The following is a 27,853-nucleotide window of genomic DNA, read 5'->3' on the forward strand; positions in this document are numbered from 1 at the left end:
CATCAAGGCATTGCAAGGCTTCTTAAAGTAGTGTGTGCAAGGATTAACTAACTAGTGTGAGAAAAAGGCATGTAACATACCCTTGTGATGTTCCTCTGAATATGGCCCCCATGTTTCATGCTTTCTCCTGGCTTTAATTGATTTTTCCATAATGTGAAAATTCCCCAAATATCCTTATACTATGTATTTTATGTGTTTCTCTTAATTACATTTCTTCTCATAGATTTTTCTTAATGATTAACAAAATGATCAGCTTCCCATATATACAAACAGAAAACTGCATTTACAAATTTTCAGTAGAAATTTGTGTTAGTTTTGTATTACAGTAACAAAAGTTATTGTATAGTAGTAACAAGATTAGGTAATTGGCTGAGAATTTAAATTTATAAGGAAGAAAGGTTTGTGTTGGCTCATGGTTTTGGAAGTTTCAGTTCATGGTTAGCTAGCCCTATTGATTTTGAGCCTGTGGTGAAGCATTTTGTCAGGGTGGAAACATGTGGTGGAAAAATCCTGTTCACCTTGTGGCAGCCAGTAAGCAAAAAGAGAGGGAGGCCCTGGGGTCCCTGTATCTCCTTCAAGGGGATAGCCCCAGTGACCTAAAATTTTTCCACTAGGCCATACATCTTAAAGGTTCCATCAACTCACAATAGCACCACAGGCTGGTGACCAAGTCTTTAACATATGGGATTTGGGGGTACACTTTGAAACCATAGCAAAGTTGTCACACCCTGAATCATGTACACAAGTGAACATACATTCTTTCATTTTATACACATTATTAAAGGTCAGCTATGTGCAAGTCATATTTGTAACTTTGGATGAAATGACCAATCTCCAGATTGTAAGGACAGTTAAAAGTCACACAGAATAGTTTATGGAGATCATTAAGCAGTCTTTATCTTAAAGAACATTTCTGTTGTTTAAAACTGACTAAATATTTCTGAGTCAGGCTATTTGCTCCTCTGTACTTTTTTTTAAATTTTTTTTATTTATTTTTTTATTGTTGGTCGTTCAAAACATTACATCTAACTTGATATATCATATTTCACAGTTTGATTCAAAAGGGTTATGAACTCCCATTTTTACCCCGTATACAGATTGCTGAATCACATCAGTTACATCAATTACATTTCCATTGATTTACATATTGCCATTCTAGTGTCTGATGAATTCTGCTCTCTATCCTAACCTCTACTATCCCCCCTCCCCTCCCCTCCCCTCTTCTCTCTCAACCCCCTCTTTCTCGATACCTAAAACTCCTGATTTCAGTAATTTCTATTAATGGGGTAATGATAAATAAGTATTAAAAACTAACATTTTAAGCACCATTACTATTCTCTTACATATACTATCTTTTTAAATACTCACTCAAAAAGGATTATAATTCCCATTCTACAGATGGAAAATCTGAGTTGAAGTGGTAAAACATCTTGCCTAAAGCTACATGGCCAGGAGATGGTAGCACTAAAGAAATGCTATAGACCCCACCACTGAACATCAGCTCACATAGCTTACTTTCCTTTCCAGCCAAACCAAAAGTTTTCTCCTGTGAAAGGCACTCTTAAGCAACCCTTGCTGATAGGAGTTTTTCTTCTCTATTCTTTCAGTATTTATAAACCCAGTTGATAGAATATTCACTTATAATTTTTGTCACTTTTCAGATATCATCAGGGATGTATATTTTGTGCATCCCATTAAATTTTTATCTCATTAGAACACAAATAATTCATTTTCTATTTTTTATTCTGCTATGACTTGTGAGGAAAAGAATGTTCTGAATAAAGTAGGCGTTCTGCAGATACTATCAATTCACTATTCATTAATCAGAGCATGGAGATTAGCATGTATGTAACTGACTAACAAATATTACATCTCACATCCAAATTGACTTCATTTATAAATTTTATATAACTACTCATCATTGTATCTAATATTTTCACTTATATAACTTTTCAAATCTGGAGACAACAATCACACAAATTTGGCTTATATTTCCTTATAATGTACACAATGTACAATTAAACAGTCCAAAGTCTTAGTAACATAAGACTTCAAAACAATGTAATCTCTAAATCTTGTCCTACCAGCTAAAGGAGCCCTCTGTTTTTACTGTTGTTTATGCTGTTCTCCACATAGTTTGGATGAGAATTTAAATCACCATAGATACATTAAAAATGTATCTGATATTTTCATTTCCTAACAAATGAACCAGAAATTATATTTTGCAACTGGAAAGGCATGTTTTCTTCAAATAACACTTAAAAACTTACATCTGCTCATAAAAATGTTGAACATCTGAAAATATGAACAAATGCTGGAGTTGCAGGAATGACCTAACAGCTGTCGAATGTGCAGATGTTACATAAAAGCTGCAGAATGTCATTCAGTTTTTGAGAAGTAGAATCTGGAAACTCTTCTATTTTGGTATGTAAGACTTATTTTCCTCTTTATAAACCAGGCCTTGCAGAAGTTAAAAAGAAAAGACTATCTTCAAAACCTAAATGAACACATAGTATAATCATATGATACAGTTCACATTTCTATGAATTTAAATGAATAGTTTTTGAAAAAAATATACAACCTAAAGTTTCAACAGATATTAAATCGGTTAAAGTGGCCAGGCCATTACAAACAGGTAATAGTATGATTTTCTTACAAGCCCCCCACCCCGAAAATAATTTTTTTTTTAGAAACTTTGAGATGGAGATGCAGACACAGTAAGGATTGGACCAGAATAAGAAAAGAAATTTGAAATCTCATGTCTTTTCTTCCAACCAGAAAACAAATATCACCAACCAGAGCCAAAATGTGGAGCTCAACAAATGTAAAGTGAAGAGGTTCCCATCAGGATTGGGCACTCTTAGTGCTCATGGCATCCATGAACACACTGCCTTCCAACCCCTGTTCTGACCCAAAAATGTTCCTGATTCTGAGTCCTTGCACATGTTGTCCACCTCCTGTATGCTCCTTTTAGACCTTTCTAAGGATTTTATATTACCCTAGAACATAGCTCCAGTCTGTTCCTCAAGGAAGAGTTCTCCAACCCTAAAAATGCTGTCAGTATCCCTGATGCCCTCCTTTCTTCTCCACAGCACTTTGTGTCATTGAATAATTACGTATGCAATTTGTCTTATAAGGGCAATCTATCCCCAGGGCTAGGTCAAAGTTGACAAAGAGTTCTTGTTTCTTCAGCCTTTCTCACAGAACCCAGCAAAGTGCCTTGGCCGAAAGAGACACTCAATACATTAATATATGTGCTTATGTTCTAATTGTACCACCTCAAAACAGTATCTCCAATTTCTTGCTTTCTTGTTGTCCTATACTTAAACTTGATTATCTGGCCTTCAATTAACTTAATGCCAGGAGAAAATGAACTTTGGGAACAAAAATATAGGCAGAGATATGCCTCACACTCAGGAAGAGACCCAGACTCCACCAAATGGCTCCAGAAGGAAATACCATCTTGCTCCTTTGGCCAGTCTGATTTCTAGCCTAGTGTTACTCACTTTTGTTCTGAATTAACAGTCTCAATTGATAAGAATACATTGTAACAGGATCTTGCATTCCTCTTGGGGATTTCATGTAGTTATTTCCACAGCTGATGATGGCTGGTTTCGGGGCAAGAAGAGATTAAAAAAAAGTGCAATATTTCACAACAGCTGAAATAATTTTCTGCCAACGCCTGTTTTTAAATTCAAAGTACATTTTCTCTATATGTACATGGAAGCAAAAGGTCTAGAGATACAACGAAACATATGAATTTGGCACTCTAAGATAAAAAAACAGAAAAGATATTTTTATATTCTACTAATGATAATAATTATTATTGGCTCAAAAGTAAGCAAATCCATATTTGTTTTCAAGTTAAGCATGTTACTTGAGAATATTCTAAAACATTTGTTAAAGGGGTGTGAACAGTGCAGACACTCATCAAAATCCATCTGTTTGAATCTATTAAGTGGCATTTCCCCAGCTGGGGCATTCCTCAGGTCCTATGTAACGAAAGTGCTTCATGCCCAGAATAAGGACCGATACTAACTTAGAAACTGGATTATTTTACTCAGTTAAAAGTTCTAAATACATTTTGTGAGTGTGAATGCTTATGATCTGACTCCATCAAACACAAGATCAAAAGCTGATATTGAAGAGAGAATTAGAGTTTGAGTTTCAAAGTCAAAATAGTTATATGATAGTTTTCTATTAAAAAGAAATCCTCCACAACTTGTCCACAAAAATCACTTTAAAATGTAATTCTTCAGGAGTCCTTATTGTTTTCATTTTTTTTTTTACTCAATATTAACTAGAGGATGCTATATGTGATTTTTGTAATTTGTGTGCTTAGGAGGGATGAAGATATATGAAGGACCTAAATTCAAAAGACTTCCATCATTTATAGAAAAAAAATTACAGTTGCCTTTAAGCACATTGAAAGTTGTAATAAATATCGACAGATTGAACATTATATATTGATCTTCCATGTCAACATTATCCCTAAAATCTTCTCTTCTGAATATAGGTACAACTCTTCCAAACTATGCAATGATTGTTTCTACTGGCCCTGTGTTTATAGACCCTGGAATCTCTGTGTTTTACTACCACTCACTTTACTTTTTTCTTTTTTTGCACGTTAAAAGAGTGTTCTTCTTTCTCTCTCTTTCTCTCTCTCTTGGTAAATGCAAAGCATTCTGAATCTATGCATCAAGTCTCATAGTGGCTCATCATTCTTTTTCTAAACTCATCGATACAACTTTGCTTTTAGTGCAACCAACACTATCTTCCTACTTATGCTGAACAAGGAAGGGTTCAGTTGAACTCTTTTCCCCACCCCCCTGCACTCTCCCTGTCATCAAATGGCAAATTGGCTCACAGAACAAGCCTAAGTAGCTCCAAAAGATAATAGGATGAGGGCCTTTCCTTGGTACTCTGCTTTCTATCATCAGCAAACAGTTCTGTCTTCAGACAACTGTTGATTATTCTTTGTAGACAAGAAAGAAAATTTTAAAAATTCAAATCTATATAAAAATCTTAATATGACCTAGGATTTTGAACCACTTTCTCCACTAAGTCTTTATATCTGAGGTACTTTGAAGAATTAATTTTTATCCCATTTCCTTGATCTCCTTATGGACAGAATTAAATTATCCAAATGTTACACACAAAAGGAGAGGGGAAAGAGAAAAAAAGGGGGAAAAGTAAAAAAAAAATGCAAACACTGATACATAACTTATGAACCTCAGAAAGTCATCATCAGTCCTATGAAGCCTAACATTGTTACTGAGAAACAGAAAAGTGAAGCTGAAAGAATATATAATCCATCAACTGATGAAAAGTGCAAAGGAGATTTATATCCATCTCACCCTCCTTCAAAAACACAAGCTCTGCATTTCAATGGAGTTAAATATAAGAGCTTCCTTTCAGAACAACTGTGCAAATCACAGGATGTACAAAATCATTTTAAGTAGGTAACACAAATAAACAGGAAATCCCCCTCATCCCCACCTGGCATTACTCTGGCTGTTCCCTGTGCTGAGAGCATCCTGATGAGATTTATCAACCAGAGCCTTCTGTGAGAATTTTCTTTATTTAAATACCATATCAATACATTGAGCTTTATGAAGAGGCTATTACACTAAGAAGTTAAATTTGAAATGAAATTTCATTTTGGTATATTTCAATTAAGTACTGTAAACCAGACATATAATACCCTATGTGCTGAGTTTCCTGGCTTAAGCTATTGTGTTTGGTTTTCTTCCTGTACTGATACAGTTAGGGAAAGGAGAGGAAAACATGTTGAGAGCATCTATTTTGTAATATAACAGTGTTTTCAAAGTAGGGCTTAAAGATCATCTGCCTCACAATATCCTTGTAAAAATCTTCAAAATGCAAGGCTCTTGGACCTTAAATTTCTCCTTTTCATGGGTGTGTACATATTATGTCCATTTCTGAAAAAGCACCTCAACGTTATTCCTTTTTACTATAATTTAAGAATTAATAACATATTTACTATAATTTAAGAATTAATAACATATTTTGTCCAAGTGTTTTCACATAATTGATTCTATTCATTAAGAATTTGATCGTCCCTTGTTGTCTGAGAGTTGGTTCCAGAAACCCCTAGATACCACAGCCACCCAAACTCAAGCCCCTTATATAAAATGATATAGTATTGGCAAAGAGCCTCTGCAATCTTCTCCTATACTTTAAGTCATCTCTAGATGATTTATAGTACCTAATATAATGTAATGCTATGTAAACAGTTGTCACACTATATTGTTTGAAGAATAATGATAAAGGGGAAAAGTGTGCATTTTCAGACCAAACCATCTCAGGCTAAGTGTAGAGGCCACCTATGCAAAACCAACATGTACTAAAGAGAGAGGGTCTATGTAATGCAGGAAGCTACATCAAGTATGCCTATGCATCACTTCATTCATGTAGATTCAGTGTAGTGCTAAATGAGCAGCAAATTCAAATTTTGCTTTTTGGAATTTTCTGGAAAAGTTTTTGAATATTTTTGATCTTTAGTCGGTTGAATCCATAGATGTAGAATAGGAGGACATAGAAGGAGGACTGTAAATCAGTCTCCTGAGTTCTAGTGGTGCATTTATACTCAATTTATTGAGTGTTTATAATTGATTTTCTATGTTTATTCTCCATCTAAGCAGAAAGCATTACTGCCTCACTTTGATGTTTTGTGGTTAAATGAATACATCTCAGTGGAAGATAATCTTAGTCATGAGATTTTGCTCAGGTTTCCAAGCCTCAATAAACTTTAGTTGTATCATATTGAAAATTAGTATAATGATGATCTACTAGGATTGTTCTAAGAACTGAATTCAATGACATGAATGCCTTATAGCAACCAAAAAGCTGTAGTTATTACAATATTCCTTGGAAAAACAATGGCTGCATATATTTATCCACAGTGAATACTTTTAGAGCACCATGGTAGATATGTGATTTAAAAGCAATATTACCATTTTAAAAACACAAACAAGGGCTAGGGATGTGGCTCAAGCGGTAGCACGCTTGCCTGGCATGCGTGCGGCCCGGGTTCGATCCTCAGCACCACATACAAACAAAGATGTTGTGTCTGTTGAAAACTAAAAAATAAATATTAAAAAATTCTCTCTCTCTCTCTCTCTCTCTCTCTCTCTCTCAAAAAAAAAAAAAAAAAGAAACCCCACAAACAATAGCTATATATTTGCTGTCTCCATTAAAGGTATTCTCTTGGGATACCATATTTATTTCAAATATGCTGGCCTGCTTGAAATGTATTCAGAATGCTCTTTTGAATACAATTTAGAAGTGTATAATGATTACCTGCAAGTAGTTGTTACAATTAGCCTGTTATTTTCATCATTGTAAGTAAAATTTACAAGGAGGGGGAAACTGGTCCTTTCAAATACATAGTAATGGTATCAAATTTCTGCACTTTGAAAACCAACTTGCATTAAAATAATTAAGTCTTTCATGGTTAAATCGGGTGAAGGAAAGGTATTGATCTTCAGGAGTCTGAACTGAAATCTGACCAAAAAGGAGTGAGATTTGTGTTCTTGTGTAGGTCAAAAGCTAGCAATTTTCAGAGAGGAACATCAAGAATTACTGGGATAAGAGGTGAGCCACTAGTATCACTTGGATGTAAATATTTCTGTATATTTAGAAATCTGTCTTATTTTGGCCTAGTTATGCCTAAAATATTGCATGCTATCTATATTGCATATGCTATCTCTCCATTGGGTTCTGTATATCCTGAAATAAATATTTCTATTTGCAGTTTCTAGGGAAGTGGGATCCAGGTAGTGTAATGGTGATACAGAATGTAGTATGAATGTCGTATGAAATAGTTTTCTTAATATGTATAGAGGTTTGAGATCTCATGAGACAGTTCACCTGGTTCTAATCATAGTGTCAGAATACTCCTACACTTTGAGAACCTGGGCCAAGAATTACATGTTCTAAAGTCTAAATGTCCTCATTATAAAATTGAGATTTTATGCTCTACAGGGCATTAGGTTGAGATAAAATAATGCCTGAGTAGTGCTTAGCAGCTCCATGGCACATGATAAGGACTGGATCAATGGTAGCTATTGTCAGATTTGTTAGGAGCAATGGGGAAATTCATTTATCTTGTTGAGAGGCTGACCAAGAAAGAGTAAAAGGGATAGATGGGAATTTGTCTCTGACCATCACAATAATCTCCCTAATTTAACTCGTTAATTCCCTTGAGGTCAAAAGTACAGTATTAATATTTCCCACATTCCAAATAGGGGACTCAGGTCACAGCAAGATTTCTAAGGGTGCCAGTGAGTTGTGAGTGGAGGTAGGAATCAAACTCAGCATTGTCTTCACTTTGGTTCTCTAACAGTCCACTGCCTTTCATATGCAGACGATTTGTTATGCAATAATTTAATTCAGTGCTTTCCATAAAGAATGCCACAGAGGGCCTACTTCAAGTGTGTTACTTTGTTGTTGCCCTGGTGACATTTGAAGAGCCCTTGGGCGACCACGATTATCTGAAGATCCCAGAGAGCAATTCCGTGTGAACAAAAAGGATAAGTGTTACAGCGCAGCAGCTGTTCAATGCAGATTCTCAAGTTGTGAACCATGAATTGGTACTTTTCTTCTAACTCCTCCCCCCTCGTCATTAGTCAGTATATTAGAAAAATAAATTCAGCTTTCCATAAGGTTGAACTTATGCATAATTAAAGAACTCAAAAATTTTAATGAAATATTAAAAAACCTTTTTAACTATTGACCAAAAATAATTTTGGAAATATACTAAAGTGTTAGAATTGTGAGTTATTATAAGAATTGTAAGAAGTCATTAATTATGGTAAATCTCTTAAAAGAAAGGCTTTTATATAATTCATTTTTGTATACCCAATATGTTGTACAGAATCTTGCATAATGCAGGTCACCATAAATGCTTACGAATGAACAAATACAGTCTTTGAGGTCCATTTCAGATCATTTTTTTCAAGAGGATCCTTTTTAGGTAACTATTGTCCAAAAGCCTTAGGAAAAATAGATCAAGAAGTCCTATCAGTCACTTTATGGAGATTACCAACTACCCAGTCTCTCTAATATTTCACATGTACATCTGACACTCATTAAATCTAAAAAATCTGCTCCAAGATCTGAAATGAAGAACATCAAGATACTGTAGTAAACAGGGAATTCTAGGAGATCCTGCTAATTCAGCAAAACCATCTTTTAAAGCCATGGAGGATTTCATACCCTTTGCAATATTCATGCAAGCAAAGACACACTAATGGTTACCTATAAACTCATAAAGTAATTTAGAAATTACTTTAGAAAAAATTAATTAAGAAAAATGGGCACAAAAATTAATAGGGTCTACTAATGCTTATGATGAAGAAAAGAAAATGGATTCACATATTTATATACACATGATCATGAGGTTGCATCCCTATAAATCTATTGTAAATTGAAAATATCACAAGTTGAAAATGCATATAATCTGCCAAACATCACCATTTAGTCTCTGCTTCCTTAAATGCGCTCAGAACACTTACTTAGCCTACGGTTGGGCACTATCATCTAACACAAAGCCTATTTTATAATAAGTGTTGACTATTTCATGTACACACACAGATGGGTATTTTGTAGACATGATGGAATGGGAAAACATGAAGCATAATATTAAAAAAACTCTACTGGCAACACTATATATTGTAGAGTATCAGTTGTTTGCTCTCATGATTGTGTAGCGGACTGGGAGCTGCATATTGCTGCTGCTGCCCAGCATCTCAAAAGTAGAGCAGACCTCATATCACTAGCTCTGGAAAAGAGCAAAATACAAATTTCAGAGTTCAGTTTTTACTGAATAAGTATCACTTTTGTACCATCTTTATGATGGTCAAAAAATTGTGAGCTGGGAATCGTTTGTAATCTTAAATTATAAGATAATTTGCAGATTACTCAATACATCACCAAATACAAGATCTGAAAGCTCATCTTTTGGCTCTGTCTACCTCTTCAGTCTTTACCTGCTCTCTTACTTGTAGCTGAGGTCTCAGCAATATTGAGTAATTACTGATTCTGCTTCCTGTCTGTTCTTTTTCATATACTATTTCTTCCCTCTCCTCAGAGCCTCTCTCTTTTAAGGTCCAACTCAGAGGTTCACTACTCTGCAAAGCCACTCCATCCTCTGACTTCCCTTCACAGTTTGTACATTCTTCTAGTCCTGTACTTGTCTATAATTTTTTTGTGGGTTAGACTCGGTGTTTTTCATTTTCTTATTCTAATATAGAGCATAGCAGATGATCTGACATATAATATTCATTTAATATTTATGTTCTGGTATAAATATAGGAGAAATTTTTCAACTGAATACATTTGAGAGACATATTGTTTAATTAATCTCACTTTAATTGTTTTTGAATGAATGAGAAAATCAAATTTCCCCCATTTGTATGAAAGTCTGAGGATCAGATGTTATTTTTTTCCTTCTCTTAAGTGATGAGCCTTATTTGACTAGCAATAGAATATTTTTTTGTATAACTGATATATAAACTAAGTTTGAACTTTCTGTAAGCCTCTAGTAGAAGCCTCATTGTTTCTACTCTTGGCCTCTATTATTTTTTCTACTGACCTTTTGCATCATAAACCAGGCATTGTTCTCAGAGAATCATACCCAGACTCCTTCCCTGACATAAGGCTGCAGAAGGGCTGGCTACCTGTCCCTCCCATGTCTTGCCACTCTGGCCCTGCTTCAGGATTAATCCCATCCTATTTCTTCTGCCTAGAAAATTTTCCTCCAGATCTCTACTTCAGTGGTATTTCCCCAGACAGCCCTCCCAACAAAGGATTGCATGTTTTTGACTCCCCAAGACGAAATGCTGAAATTCCAACTCCCAATGTATTAAGATTGTGAGGGTGCAGAAATCTCAAATGTGATTATGCTCTTATAAAAGATAACTTGCTTTCCCATCCTCCTTCTACCATGTGAGGATAAAACCAGAAGAATATGGCATTGTGAAAAAGGGCCCTCACCAGAACCCAAAAATGCTGGCTTGGACTTCCAGCTTCCAGACTGTGATAAATAAATATTTGTAGTTTAAGTTGCTCACTCTAGGGTTCTATTATAACAATCCAAACTGCAAAGACACTTTGCCTATCAGATCCAAAATATCACCCACTTCCATTCTCTAGCTCCTATATAATTTTGTTTTTCTTCATAATATGGTATTTTTAAAATTTAAAATAATACATTATTTATTGTTATCTGGCTCTACCAGTTGAATGGAAGCATTGATTTTTGTCTGTTATATTCACCACTGAATCTCTAGTAGCTGGGACAGTGTTTGGCATAGCAGATTCTTAATAAATATTTGTTGAATAAATCAAATGAATGAAAATCTTGGAGTATCTACAAAAATAAAGCCATAATTTACAAAAATTTACAAATAATTCCATTATTTTCTATAGTTCCATAATAATTTTAAAAATGGTCAAAAGGAATTTTTTAATCTTATATAGATGATAAAACAGATGTTCAAATTTCAACTATACCTTATCCATTTTTCCCACCCTAACATGTTATAACGGCAGTGTTTGTTACCTTTAGTGGTAAAATGAGAATTGCTAATTGCACTTTGGAAGGAGGTTAGAAGACAGGAAAAGGTTATCTTCCATTAGACCATAAAGCTGATAGTTGTGTCAAACATCTGGGGGTAGTATCACAGCACAGTAGGTAGCATTTAGGGTCATCTGAGGTGAACTCAGCACTTAGGAGGGAGGAAGCAGATGCGTTTAATATCCTTTAACCAGGTAGTCCTCTCTTTAATCAGTCACTGAGTCAGTGAGGCTGGCTGCCAACAAACACTTATAATACTTAGCTCAAAGGATAGGCTTTCCTACTGACAGTAAAAAGGTACTCTCCTTTTCCTCAGAAAGTCTGTACTCGCCTGGTACAATGGCACATGCCTGTGATCCCAATGACTCAGAGGGTGAGACAGGAGAATCACAAATTTAAAGCCAGCCTCAGCAATTTTGCAAGACCTTGTCTCAAAGTAAAAAAAGTGCTGGAGATGTTGCTAAGTGGTTAAGTGTCCCTGGGTTCAATCTCCATCACTGAGAGGAAAAAAGGTCTGTACTCTAGTACACTAATTTCTGAAATAGGCCTTTTGCTTATGAATGAGTGGCTAAGTACGAAGTCACCTATAATCCCAAGAGTCAATAGTGTGATTTTGAGTTAGGCTCTAATCTCAAATTTATCATGAATGAGATATGTGATCTGGAACAGATTAATTTAACCTCTCTGAGGTTCCAATCAGTTTCTAAAAGAAATGTCTTGGACAAGATAATTTATAAAGCTTCCATGAGTGCTAACATTTTATGGTTCATTGAGTGCAAAGAAAGAAGAAGACAGACTATTGGCTGGAATTCTCTTGGAATATTAAAGGGGTTGAATAAATAAATATGATTTCTATTCAATATCAGTTCAGCTCTTTGAATCTGCCTAGGCAGAAATTCACAAAAGAAATATGGAAAGACACTCAGCCATTTCTTCAATAACTGGGTTATTTTAGTGTATGATTATACAAAGGAGATGAAAAGTTTTTTTAAATGTAAAACAATGTCTCTCTATTGCAGTATAAAAGAAATTCTGCTAGGAAGATAAAGACTAGACAGTAGAAAGAATGAAAAGGCAGTAGAGTGAGGCCAGCAGAGACCCCACTCTGTACCTTACCACCTGTGCAGGCCACAGGTCTCAGTCAAGTTCCTTACTCAAGTACCTTACTTACTCCATCGTTAATATGGGGATAATGTTCACAACCTCAGAGTCATGAAAGGAAAAGCCAAAAGCAGTCCCTCACTGGAGTCGGGCCTTCTGGCCTCTCATCACCCAAAGATTACTCATGGAAAGGGAAACCTTTGTGAAGTGGGAAGGGGATCGCCAAAATGGCACTGGCAATGAAATCATGAGGGACTTGAGCTAGTTCTTGAAAAATGGGTAGGATCTGGGTAGGTATAAGGAAAATAAAGGATTAGATCTAGAAAACAGCATAAGGCAAGGAACCTGGGATAGTCATGAGAATTTAGAGTCTATCCCCAATCTTTAATGGGAGGACAGTATTAGGCAGGGTATCACTTGGAAAATTTGTTAAAAAATACGTATTACCTTCTTTCTCCATCATCACACAGTAGGTCTAATGAGGAGTCCAGGGATCTGGAATTTACAAAGCTTTATTGACAGTTCTGATGTACCCTCAGGTTTGGGAGCCATGGGTTCAGCTAACGGCTACTGACTGATCTGGAAAGAGCTGAGCTTACACCGGGCAGCATGAAAGTGATTAAAAGAACAAGCCTAGAGTAGGAGTCTGGATTCAGATCCCATCTACCATGTGCTGACTATGAGACTCTCTGAAATCATAACTTTTTCTTATCCTCCTTTGTTTCATTAATGTATTAGCAATTATGGCACACACCCTGCCTCCCTCAAAGGATTTTGTAAGAACCTATTGATTTTAAGCCATTTCATTAGGGGACAAATACTTAGCTTTAAAATGCTCCACAAATATTCAGAATCATTGCTAATCATCATCATTACCAAGGAGACCCTGGGATGCCAGAATGCCCTGTAATACCCGAGGATTATCTTGAATTCTCAGTGAGGCTGGGCTCTGAAAATGTACTGTGTTGTCCCTATAACACTCAAGAACTGTTACTCCTAAGATTAAGCACGGGTCTTGGAGCCTTCTAGATCTCACAAATGTTACAAGTCATGAGAATCACATCACTCTTATAAACCTACATAGCTATAGAAAGTAAGTATGCACCTTAAATAAGTCTCTTACCTCACTAAATCTTGGCTTTTTCACCCATAAATTGGGGACAGCAGCAGTACTCAGAGTGCCCTTTGACATTTACCATGTGCAGGAAGTGGGGCTATGGAAGTTGAAATTCATCCTAGGATAAACTCATTGAGACACACACCCATGAGGCTCCATCTTCTAAGGGAAGGCACCTTTATCTAATTCATTAGAACAGAATAAAGCTTTTTCAAAAATCACAGCAAGGTGCTGTATATGTGGACAGTGACACTAGTGGTGCCTACTGAGATGCCTGGACATTAAATGACAAAATCAGTAGAGTACTTAGCACAATTCCTGGCATGTAAAAGGGCCCAATGCTAGCAGCTATTAATAGTATGATATCATTAACTTATTGTGATCAAACTACCAAACCAGAACAACTTAGATGAGAAAAGTTTATTTGGTATCATGGTTTCAGAGTTTCAGTCCATGATCAGTTGGCTAGTCAGCTGGCTTCATGGCTCTGGGCCTAGGGTGAGGCAGAACATCAAGGTGTAAGGACATGGAGGAAAAGCTGCTCACCTCATGGTTGCTAGGAAGCAGATAGAGATAAGATAGATAGATAGATGGATAGAAAGATAAAAGGAGGAAAGAGAAAAGAAGGGAAGGGAAGAGGAGGCACAATATTTAATCTCCAAGGCACATCCCCAGTGACTCATCTCCTCTAGCCAAGCCCTACCTGCTTAGTTATCTATAACCCAGTAATCCATTCAAATATGGATTAATCCACTGATTAGGTCATAACTCTCATAGTGTAATTGTTTCACCTACCGCATTAATATGGGGGCTTTTGGGAAACATACCATATCCAAACCATAACACTCATTCACTCAGCATGCACTCACTGGGCAGCTCACTATTTTAGGGCAGTTGGCATGTCACAATGAAGAGCTTGAGGCTTTGGGGAAATACAGGCATTTGGGTAAATCACAGCATTTAAGTATTCAGACAGGAGACCCTGTTTCAGAGCTATCTTATATTTTGAACTTCTGAATATGATGATGGTGCTACTGATAGTACTCCTACAAATTTAGCATTTCTTATCTGGAAAGTAAAACTTGATAGGACTCCTTGATAAAGTTGCTTACACTCTCATACTTCTCTTGTATTTAGGATTAGATATATAGAACTCGTTTACCAAGCCACTGTCACCTGATTTTATTCACGGATTACTACTGTGTCCATCTGGAGGCAGGGCCCTGCTATCAGGCGGATCAACTTTATTTCCACAAGGCCTACAACAATGTAAGTATTCAGAACTGTTCAAATATATTCTCAGAAGATGTAACATAAAAGGAAATGGAAATGCATGCACTCCTTGTTTTTCAGTTGTCTGGGAATGCATATTTTTTACATTGTCAATGAGAGTTCTATGTACAGGTGCTGTTAGCAAAAGAGGATTTAACCTTTGAAACTTTGTGAGACTAGACACAATCAGTTTTAGTGTTCTTCCCAGGGACAGATGGGCATAATGACAAAATAAAATGTTGGCAGACATATCCTGAAAATCTCTGGTGATAAATAATAGGCTTTATTGCTATATCTCCTAATTTCCTCTCCTAAGAAGGTGGAAACTGCATAGGAAATAGCTTTAATGGTTTTAATAGAATTGTTTTGATGAATTAATTTATTATGGGCACTATAAATAAGTATTTAATTAAGAAACAATTTAAGAAGTTTTCAAAACAAGGATCTGAAAGTCTAGCAGATGAAGAATTGTATATTGTTCCAATTTCTTATTATACCTAAATGTCATACTTTAAAAAAATAATTAAAATATTTACTTTAATAAATGTAATAACTAAATTATAATCATTATAACTCTGCAAACATCAGGGATAATGTTAGTATCTTGCTTCATAATGGTGCTGTCAGAATCAATAAGCAATAAAATAAAACACACTTCCCCTCTTGAAGTGCACCTTTCCTGAGAGCAAGAGGCACAGAGGATGCAAATTGTGAATTTGCAGATGCTCAAGAGAAGCCTTCCAAGGTCCCTTCCAGATCTAACCTCCTATGATTTTACTAGTTGCTTTTATCTTACCTTTAACATAAAAGTGAACTCACAAAGCAAGGCATGATTCCACAAGAGTTGGCTTCCTCTGAGTGGGACTGGCCCCATCATTTTCAGGGCTCCATGCAAAATGAAAATGTGTCTTCTGAATTTCAAGAATTTCAGGAGATTAACAGTAAAGCATTAAACCAAGAAGTGAATACTTGTGGCTGCTGGCCTGTGAAGTCCCAGGCCTATGAAGTCCACTAGCCCTACTTGACTGGTGCAGGAACTGTTGAAGTTTTAGGGGTGTTTTCAGGCCCTACTCTTAGTGTATCCCTTTCTTGCTCCTTCTCCAATTCTAGCAGACATAGTTCCAATAATCCAAGGTACCAGTTGTTGTTGCTGTTGACATAGACTAGATGACCAAATCTACACAGGGAGTAACACTTGTGGATTTCCTAGGTTGCACTCATGGGCATCTGCTCTTTCTCTCATCTATCAAATATTCTATGAAATCCATCAGAGGAGAAACTAAAAGACTTAGGAATATTAAGTTCTTTTAGGTCCACAGTCTAGTTTTATAGATTCATTGATTTTTTAAAGCTAAGTGGGACCTGAGAGATTATCCTACTCCAATGTCTCACATTTTAATTAGGTCGTCATCACATCCAATTTAGTCCAAGGACATGCAAATGAATTCCTAGTTGCACAGCTTTAAAGCTGATGGTGATTTTGATGAACAAACCTTAATTGATGATAAGTAAAGACAAATGTTAGCATAATGAATGGTTCATTCTATAACACTAATGGATCTATATGAGATGCTGCCAACCATGCTAAAAACATATTTAGCAGTTTACTTTTTATCCGAGTCAGAATAAGGAGAGTGAGGCAAATGTTCTGCCACTTGAAAGTCCCTAGACATACAATCTAAAATGGGTTCAAAAGATATACCAACAAGGCAAATAAATCCAGAAGCGAAGAGGGTGGTGGCTTAAGGTTAGTGTTAAAAGAATCTTTTTCCTTAACCAAAAAAACACGTTTCTGCTGCTGCTGCTGCTGCTGCTGTGTGTGTGTGTATGTGTGTGTGTGTGTGTGTGTGTGTGTATTGACATTGTACTAAGTGCTTTTTAAATATTAACTCATTTAATCATTCATAAGTACTCTATGAGGTAAGTACTATGTTTATCTCCTTTTTTAAAGATGACAGAAATGAAGAACATTGGGATTAACTATATTGCTCCCAAACCTCCTGCTGACAAGATAGAGGAAGGATTCAAACCCATGTAGTCTTGGCTCTAGTAGGTACTCTTAACCACCAGATTGTGATGTTGTGCCAGTGATCTTCCATTATGTCCCAACACCACTAACCCCACTCTCTACTGTATGGTTGTATGAACCAAGAGTTAAAAGAACATGCACTGAGGACACTGGGCAGTCTATGCTCCTAGCACTATAGCTATACCTGTGAAAAATGTTTCTGTTAGTATTATAACTGAACAATACTAATTTCACTAATGTTAACCACTCATTATATACCTGTGATAATATACATATAACATTCCAAATAATTTCAATTCCTTTCCACCATGATGATGTTCCCCTGAAGGTTAACACTGCAGTTTTTTCATATACGGTTATTGCTTTGATTTAGATTTAAGACCTAGAAATCAAACAGCACAAAGTTTCTCTTTTTTACTTTCTGGAACAAAATAGCCTAAAAGACACTAGTTGAAATATGCAAAAGCCTTTTTAAAAATTTACTTTCATTCTAATAATTTCTCTTCTTTTATGTGTATTACTTATGAAGTGTTCTCTTGCCACTGAAAGGATGAAGTTTATTTCAAAACCATGGGCATGGGGAGAACTCCCTGTAGCTAGGAAAGATATAAACCATCATTGTTTTTGCAGAGCTGTGTGAGAAATACAACTCAACATCAGGTAAGTGGGGGGAGGATCTGTCTTGCTATTTTTGTGATGTCACTGTGACAACCCGTACATTCCCATGAAATGATTGATTAGTATAATTTGCACTTTCTACCTTTCCTAGATATTCATACATTTATACTTTGTGATGTTATTCTAATTGTCAATAAAAAAACACTTTCAAAAATCCTCAAGGAACCTGAAAATATTTCTACTTTATCTGGATGAAGAAAGGATAAGTATAAAATTCCAATTTAATATCATTCCTAGTAAATGTATCAGTTTTTATGGAGTTGCATAATTGTCTCTATTCATTTAATTTTCTACATAGGAAAAAGAAAGAAAAATTCAACAAATACCATATAGCATAATGAAATATAGATAATGTATGCTCTATTGTACAAAATAACAACCATAACATTCTGGAATTTTTACTTTGGATAAAAGTGTTACCAAAGAAATATTCTGCCTGAGAATGTAAAATGATTTGACACAGCAGATTTGCAAATACAATATTGTGTAGTCATGGCACATTCTATACTGTCCTTTGCAATTTCTGGAAGCTTGCTCTATTTCTGGTCAGATAGATCAGTTAAGTGATTTCAGCAGCATAATGAAATTTACGTGCTTTGCCAGGATACAACCACAGTAAGGAATTAATATCCTGCACTACTGTCCCAACATGCTTTGACAAGAATGCTATTTCATGGCTCAATAAATACTTATTGACTAACTACAAACATGACAAAAATGTTTGTCCTTCAACTTGACTGTTTTGGGACTACACATTCAAGGACCCTTAAAAAAAGCCCAGGAATGTTGTAATATTTTTTAAGCCATGTTTGTTTTCATTTTGCAATATCACTAAACTTGCGAAAGGGTAGAATAGAAATATCCTATTGGATAAAACTACAATGTCTCCAGGCAAATTTTTCTTTACAAGCTATTTTATTCAACATAAATTTTTAAAAAGCACAAAAAAGAAGTATGTACTCTGTGGCTAACTGGTCAAGTTGGTGATTCACAAAAATAAATAAATAAATAAATAAAAATGATGATCTTCGAAATTTCAACTAACTAGTTAGGCTTGTCTTTTATTCTAAACCACTACAAACAATTAACATGGTCTTCCTCCATTTCAGTTCCAGGAGGAAAGGGTATTTGCTACTTTTAAGGATTAGCCAGCAATTTGTATTGGCCAAGTTTAAGTTATTCTCCTGATAAATGCAGAAAATTAAGTTACTTCCCTTTCAAATACAAAAAATTAAGATGTTGGCTACTTATTTTTCTCTGAGAATGCCACTTCAATCAACTTTATTTTTTCCATCGGCAATACATAACTGATAAAAGTCAGTAAATGGATGCAATATTGGAAAAATCAGTATGTATAATCTTTCCTACTAGCTAAACCCACCTGCCCAATACAAAGTTCTTACCCTGTTGCACAGCACATGAGCCCAATAAGTTTCAGGAATTAGAGAAGTATTTAGTTAAGTATATTTTTCTTTTTTTTGTGAGGATTTTTTTTTTTTTTTGGTCAGGGGCAACCTTAAGAAGTCTTTCCTACTGTTATTTTATAATTTTAATTTTTACTTTACAATGTAGGTTTTAAATTAAAAAGGCATTTTTAAAAAAATTAGTGAGACATATTTTCATGATTTTTAAAAAATTCACCAACAGTTCTAGAACCAAATAAGCAAATTTATTGCAAAAGATTATTCAATATAGTACTGCTATATTGTTAGAAGAAAGCAGCTATCTTTCTAATCCTCCCAGGAATTTAGCACATGCATATGTATATTTAGGTCCAGATGCTGTGCTCTAAACAAAGAATGCCCTAGAACTTGGTCCTTGGTCTCTTTTTCCCCTTACCTATATTCTCCTTCTAAGTAGCCCCTAGAGTTCCAACGTTTTATAGAGTAGTTTGTATGCATCCCAAATTTATTTCACTGGTTCTGATTTTCCTTCCAAAGCTCTATTTGTACATCCAATTCTTTGACTTTTACATTTGGATCTACAAGGCATTCCAAAGTTAACGTGGCCAACAGAGAACTCTTCACTCCTCTTCCTTCCCTTTCACTGCCAGCTGTTCCCATCTCAGCCAATAGCAACTACCCTCCATTAGTGGCTTATATTCAAACCTAGGTGTCCCCTGGTCTCCAACAACAGTCTGTCACATTGCTGTATCTACTTCCAAGACATTTCAAATTTGTCCCTTTCTCTTCATTTCTACTACTGTCTCCCTAGTTCATGTCACTGTTGTGTCTCATATGAACCACTGCTGGTAGTAATTCAATCATGTCTTGTCAATTAAAAGTCTTTTGAGTACCAAATTCAAACTTCTTTCATTAGCAAGGAAGCTCATCATAATCTAATAACCTGATCCTGTCAATGTATCTGACATTGACTTCTTTTTCATTAATCTTCCTGTTCCACTGGCTTTTGTTTTTCTCCACATGTCCCTGTAATAACACAAGCTTACTTTGACCTCATTTCTTTTTTATTTCTCAAAAGTTTTATTAAGTGCTTAAAATACACAGTGAGCATCCTTTTTGCAAAATGGTTAGTACCAGATGTGTTTTGGCTTTCATATTTTGGAATATTTGGATATATATAATGAGATATCTTGGGGAGGGAACCAAAATTTAAAATCAAATTCATTTGTTTCATATATACCCTACATACATAGTTGAAAAGTAATTTTATACAACATATGAAATAATTTCATGCATAAAAATAAGTTTGCATATTATAGTTGAAGAGACTCAGAGGGTCTTTTACCCTGGAGGATGCTGAAGAAAATGTTCTGTGCACCTGTGTCTTGACCATAATCCTATCACTTGAGGTCAGGTGTGGAGTTTTCCACTTGTGGCATCATGTCAGTCTTAAAAAAAATTTCAGATTTTAGATCAGTTTGAATTTGGGATTTTCAGATTAAAGATGTACAGCCTGGATAACATTGTATTAGACCTAGAATTCTATGGTTGTCGTGCATTTAAATGCAAATCAATGGTTCTTAATCCTGACTGCATAGTGGAACCTTCTGCAGAATGTTAAAAAATATTGATGCCCAGGCCTCACCTGAACTGAATCAGATCTCTGGGAGGGAGGGGAACAGGGCATTGGTGCTCTGAAAGGCTTCAGATGATTCTCTGTGCAGACAAAGTTGAGAACTCTGATATAGATGATGCTCTCTCCTTCTCTGGTTTTAATTGCATAATTACTTGACTTTGATTTTTTTTGTTATTATTCATATAAATCACCTATCAACATAGGTCCATCAAGGGACATTTTTAAAAAGAGCAGGAACAACAACACCATAACAGAGTAGGAGGGCCTATTTTTCACATTATCTGATAATGAAAAGGATATGAGATACACAGAAAGGATCAGATAGTATCATCCCGTACTTTTGATATCATGGAACACATTTAAGTTTTAATAAGGTACTTTTTTATGGCTCATGTTTTATTCTTGATTCTGCTCTGCATTAAAGTCCCAATCTTGTGTTTACATCATATCGAAGGATGCTGCTCTTCAGTTTGAGATGAATGAACATGTTTTAACATGATGAGACCTACTGAAATTTGGTGGCATAAATGTTTCTAATGAAACTCAAACTTTTCAGTTGTTTAAGTTCGTATATTCTTGGCAGCAATATATTTCCTGTGGTTCAGAGAAATTATTTAAAATTAGACTATAAAAGAGATCAAAAGACTTGGACATCAATTAGTTCACAAGCCACCTAAATATTGTTATATGAGCATAAAGGAATCAAACATATGTGTGAAATTTCCATTAAAAAGTACAAACTTTTAAATAAAGGATCAGAAAGCTTTAGAAAAGTCATTTGGATTTTCTCAGACCTTAGCATTTGAAAAGTGGCTCAAGCTGCTTACAGATACCAAAAAATTAAAGGGTATGCTTTCTGCCTAAAGAATTTAATAATGCTATAAAAGTTCAGAATTGTCACAGTAGTGGATGATTAGGGAACTGGGGAAGCCAGAAGAACCTGTCACTCATCTACCTGGAAGAAACATGCAGTTTACTAAGGGTTTACCACAGCCTCTCATATTTGCATCCCCTTCTCTGGGAGTGGGTGGGATTGTATCACATAGGGGTCCCAACAAGTTATATGTATGGATTTGTTTAAAATCTCTACAAGACCATATGCTAACCAGCCCAATGGGATGACCTAAAGACAAGCTATTTTAAGTGCACGGGGTTATCTTTGTCATTCCTAGATGGAAGAAAGTAATTTTTGCAGGCCTTTTGCTATTATTTTTAATCTATATGTAACAGAGAACCTTAGAAAGGAGTGGGAGTCCATATCTTCACAAAGCCTAGGGAAGAGGCAGTGTGGTGTAATAGGAAATGGGCACAGAAGGCCTTTGATTTCTGATGAACTGAATTTGAATCCTGCTTTGAACACTACCCAACTCTGTCATTTGGATATAAACAACAATTACCACCACTAATGCAATAATGAATGTTGAGATGACAGATGAGTAAAACTCTTACTGACCCCATGAGAAGATCAGAATTTTTGGAAATCAAGAAGTATGCACTGGCAAAAAACACACAACTTAATGGAAATTTAGCAACTACCCCAGAATTGGAAAGCCCAAGCAGGGCTCCCAATACTAGTTTTTAAATAATTCCCATGTATTATTTTAAAATAAAATGAACATAATTGAACACCATTCTCATCTTATCCTTTCATTGGTTTCATTATTTGTGTCATTGTGACCTATGTTAAGAAATGCTCCCCCATGTATGCTCCCCTCCTTCCTGAAAATAGTCCCATATCACAGAAATCCAAAGGCTTCAATATGCTTAAACAGTTGTATTTGTTTTTACTTACAATCACATTTTCTGTTCAGTTAAAAAGACACTTTTTCAATGAAGAACATTTAAGATTGAAGTAGAATAAATATTTCCTTCCCTGGGATGTAAAAAAGCAAAGAGAGAATCAAATACCTCCAGAATTCTCTGGACAACAAACACAAATTTGTTATGAAGAACTCTGAATGCTGTTAGGCAAATTAAAGAAAATCCAGCACAAAACTTTTATCTGATAGAAAAAGATAAACAAAACAAAAACCAAAAAGACAATAGTCTCATATCATCTCTTGGCAGAACAGATGCCCTCTGGGGACATATTCACATAGTTGGTTATTCTGATGTTGCAAACTGAACCATTTAAGGACACTTTTACAAATGAAGAACACTTTCACTTAGAATTGATGCCAACATTAATAACTTAAGTATTTCAATGTCTCATGGCCAAAGTTCCATATTTTAGCTACCTTAGCAAGAAAACCCAAGAAAATCAATTTGCATCTAAAAGCTCCTTCATGGAGTTGGCTTGGTTTTGTGGCAAGCATCCCAGCTTGCTTAGAGAGGCAGAGGTTGAAGTCTGCTTCACAGTGGATTGTTTGGTCCCAGTTGAATAACCTGCTGGCATCCACTGTTAGCAGAGTGGTAAGCAGATTACAGGTAAGCAGATATTAATATTTTGATTAAACATTTTAAAACCTCATACTGCTATTTTAAAAAATAATTGCACTTCTCTGAGAGAGCTCTTATTCTTACCATTCTGAAGCCACTTTTAGCCTTAATTTCTATATATTCATGGTCTTAAAATCTCTACCTATAGTTTATTCCCCAGGATCAAAACTTTTCCACACCACTGCCTTACCTGTAATGTCTAAAATTCATGTGAATATATGATCCTCCTGGACAACCATAATAGTTTTTAGTGTTTACATCACCCTCCCTTCCCTCTCAGATCATCTTTTGAAAAAGACAGTGCTGTAGTCATTTTTGGTCATAGTTTCTATAAAACCCAACATAGACTTGGCAGCCCTCCTAGAAAGACTTCTTGTTTCCCAAGGATCCACTGATTTAGCAAACTTAGCAAGGTTAAATAACAGAAGCTATGAAAGAGTAAGCATTCTGAAGTCATGAAGCAATGAAAGTTTATTAGACCACAAAATTTTCTCTAACACTATCCATCATATAGATTATATAATTTAACATGATAACAGGGAATGTTATTAATTGTTATTAATCAAGGTCTACAATGCATATACAGGTCTTCAAAAATTAACAGTCAAAATTACTGGGTGACCACAACTTATTTCTGGGAATAGACTGAAAAACCTGTTTATTTCTTGGGTGTTCACTAAATGGAGCCACAGTGCTGGACAGAAAATATGGGAGAACATTTTATGCTCACCACAGTGAGTGCTGGAATCATCCATAATGCCTACTTTTAATTTAGTTAACCTGATAATGACCTTCTGCTCAAGGTAATAAACACTGGGGCATCTGCTCCAGAATTCCATCAGGTTGTTGGGGAACTGGGTTGCATGGATTTAAGGGCAGAACATTAGCAACCTACAACCTATTAAACCTACAGTCTAAATAGGAAAAGGGAGAGGAGCTGCTCAAAGAGGGTTAAATCTCCCACTTTACCTGGGGCATCCTTTCTTTCTGCAAATCTCATACCTTCTTCTCTAGAACTCTCTCCCACCCCTGCATCATTGTCTATCTCAGGAGATACCACTGGAGAGGATAGCAAGATCCAATTGGCTCATGTTCACCTCGGAGGTCCTTCTCCTCACACTTTCCTCAATTCCTGAAGCATCTTCCAGCAGGTCACATTTGAGCAAAGGAGGCCCAAAACCTACCCAGCCCAGTAACTGTGCTAGGGAATTGGGCCACTTTATTTTATGGGACAGGTATGATGCAGTGACTAAAGGGACCTAAAGCTTCTAAGAAGTACTCTGAGGAGGCCAGACCACTCACTATGCTTGTGGCCCTACAAGGGAGTGGTGCCAAGGAGCATGCACAGAAATGAGGACACAGCAGGGAGCTGGGGGTGGAACTATGCAAGGATTCTTAAGAACCTCTTGGCTCAGAATGATCCTCTCGTCTCCAGTCTTTCTCTGATTCCTGGGCAATGGATTCCCACAGGCAGGCCCTTCTTTGCAACCCCAAAGGGAAGAGAGCCTGATCCACAGCTGGACAGGGGTGCAAACAGCTGGTTACTAGCACCAACAAATGTTTCCCTGTTTTCCTCTCCCCCTAAACGTTTGGTCTTTCAGAGCTTTGGTTGTGCTCCCTCGCCTTGAACTGACTCTCCCCTCACCCACTCAGTGGATGTGTACCTCGTGGAAAAGGCAAGGCTGGGAAAGAGGCTGCCTTAGGAAAGGCCATTTGGGGTGGGGTGGAATGGGATAGCAGAGGAACAGAGGCCAGCCAGAAGAAGTGGCCACTGGGAGGAAGGCTCTCCAGGTGACCCCTGCTCCTTCTTTCCATCCACATGGAGCACCCCTCCAGGCAGTTAGCTCGCACGCGGGGTGTGCAGCCCACACCCACCCGCGTGCGCTGCGCTGGCCCAGGGAGGGTGGTGCATGCCGCTTGATCTGCCCAACCTCACGCTCTGAAACCTGTGCCCAGATCACGCTACCACCATGGGACAGCGGGAGCCTCCTCCCGCCCTCGCGGGTCCCGGGGTCTCGCGGACACCGACCTGCCAACCTTCTTTCCCGGACGTTTTTCCACAGCAGATCCCAGGCTCTGGCCGTAGAGTCCCGTAACTGCTCACTGATTGATCTCCTGAGGGGCGTTTGGAAAGCTCTCCGTTTGCTGGTCATTTTAGATCCTTCCTCATAACGACCGGCGGGCTCACCACCGCCACTCCCGCGTGGCCGCGACTCACACTACCCAAGACTGGAGAAGCCAGACGCACAACTCCAGCTGGGGTCCCGGGACCCGCTGCGGGCGCGACATGGGTCCATCAAGCGCTGGGAGGTTCCGCCACGCGCGCAGACAGGGATGCCTTGCCCTTGGAGTACCCTGCAAAGCTAACCTCTGTGCTTCGTCAACTCCTCACTCCTTTTCACTTTCCCTCTCCTCTCCTCCCCTCCCCTCCGCTGGGCGCTCCTCCACTACTCTTCTCTCCCTCCCCTTCTCTTTCCCTCTCCGACTGTCTAGCGCCCCTCTCCTTCCAGGAGCGTTTTCCGTCCTTCCTTCCCTCCCTCCCTTTCCTAACCTGACAGCTTAGTCCTCATGCCCCCACCCCCACCAAGCTTCCAACTCCCCTTTCTCAATTTCGCCCAGAGATCAGAAGCTGTACCAGGTTCTTGCTATTTCCTGATACATGCCATCTTTCAGTCTCAGAAAAGGCCACCATCACAATTGTTAGGAAAAATTTAAACATGCTACCCTTAGTGTCATGATAACTCATTGGTTTTTGTGAATTCAAATCACTTGAAATGAGCTTCTCTGTTAGGTTGACCTTCTGGAGTTCTAAACTGGTAACATAATATGTTAATATTTTTGTTTTCACCAATAAAATAATTAGCTGAATGCAATCTACAATGAAATTAACATGGATTAATTAATGAAATTAACAAATACTATTTCCATTGCATAAGCAATGAGAAAAATAATTTTCAAATATTAAAGTCAAACTGTGAGGAACCTACACAAAATAGATTTGCATACTCTGAGAAAGCATTAATATTCATACACAGTTAAAAAATAGGTATTATGAGGAAGTGAAACATGAGAATAAAATAATTTTAAGGTGTTTTGGCCAAAAGCATAAAATAGGATTTTAATTAGAAATTAACTCTAAACTTGCAGCCAAGAGAGGAGATGCATTGGCTCTTTAAGAAATACAGCAGGAGACCATCAACTCTTTCCTAGGTTTCAACTTTTAATTCATAAGGCAAGACAAAACTATTTCAGCCTCAGGGTGTCCTGCAATTTACAAGGATTTGTTTCTAAAGTTCTTTAAGGACCCTGAACAAAGTAATTATGACAATTTTATTTGATGTGATTCATGATGTTCAAATGCCCCATGGGAAGTTTGGAAATTTAAGAAAATCATTCAATCCTCCATTATACAAATCACTACTGATTTAGAATAGAAATTAGTGGGGCTGGGGTTGTGGCTCAGCAGTAGAGTGCTCGCCTCACATGTGTGTGGCCCTGGGTTTGATTCTCAGCACTACATAAAAGTAAATAAATAAAGATATGGTGTCCAACTAAAAAATAAATAAATAAATGAAAAGAATAGAAATTAGCAGCTATCTAAGTATCCTCTGTACAGCTCTGTTAGTAAATATTTCCTCCACCAGTTCATATTGTTGGTGGAAAGTGAGGGGATGAGGATAAAATTTGTCTTTGTTATTTTAAAACTCAAAAGAATAAATATTCAAAAGAATTCACTGGTGCAGCTCACTTCAGAATAAGCTAGAAGTAATGGAGAGCTGTTTTTGTGCCATCCTGTTAAGCCTTTGAAGTTGTCAGTTATGAAGCAATAAGGCATGGATCAGAAATGGACTTGAAATTGTGGCAGCCAGTTACAGACTAATCCAGATTGCCTTCTGGACCCGTGCCAAATGCCCTTCTGATTACATCCTCTGTTTTGTATGTATGTAGTAATAGTAACAAAATGCTCTGCAAGTTTGTGTTCTCTTAAAGTGGCTGCTACTCAGCATAAGGACAAAATGTTTAACAAATATGTCCCCTGGGAAGCTGTGTATTTGACTTTTAAAAGGGATCTCTTATTGAAATCAGAGGCTGGAGTTTTAATATTATATATACAGGAATAGAGCAAGGAACATTCAAGTTAATTCAGTGATCATTTAGCTCCAAAGAACCTAGGCCCTTACTACTTTCTATTCTAACATGTATTTTATATTCAGACGCCCTGGATTAGGAATTTTCCTTATATGACTGATCTGAAGATAGAATCTGGCATTTCAAATTAGTTTAGTTCTGGCTGGTTCATGAGTGGAGTACTGTCTAAGAGAAGCTGATGAAAGATTGAAGTGATCTGCTTGGAACAGGTGCTGACTGAGCAGCTTGTGCCACACAGAATGGCCCAGCCCAGCTGCTGGCCCTGCTGGAGGAATCTCACAGCTGTGCAGACAGAGCCACCATAAATGCAAATGTTTCAACTCAAAAGGAAGCTCAGGGCCACTTGGAATATTTTATACAGGTCCTCAGCATCCACTCTCATTCTTCACAAGATCTGTTTCAAAGCTAAACCATAGGTGGAACTTCT

General features: G+C 36.9%; 1 protein-coding gene across 2 annotated transcripts in view; it reads right to left on the reverse strand.

Annotated features, from left to right (window-relative positions):
* Nucleotides 1–27,853, reverse strand: part of Stard13 (StAR related lipid transfer domain containing 13) — a 342,624-nt gene that overhangs the window by 188,695 nt on the left and 126,076 nt on the right. The window contains exon 1 of one of the 2 annotated variants that reach the window (XM_077795154.1): nucleotides 25,307–25,430. The exons of the other annotated variant lie outside the window; for it this stretch is intronic. Coding sequence (XP_077651280.1) covers nucleotides 25,307–25,430 — 124 coding nt within the window. Of the gene's footprint in view, nucleotides 1–25,306; nucleotides 25,431–27,853 lie in introns of those variants that run through there. 2 annotated transcript variants of the gene reach the window in all.

This window comes from Urocitellus parryii, chromosome 2, assembly GCF_045843805.1.
Source record: "Urocitellus parryii isolate mUroPar1 chromosome 2, mUroPar1.hap1, whole genome shotgun sequence".
Classification (NCBI taxonomy): Eukaryota; Metazoa; Chordata; class Mammalia; order Rodentia; family Sciuridae; genus Urocitellus; species Urocitellus parryii.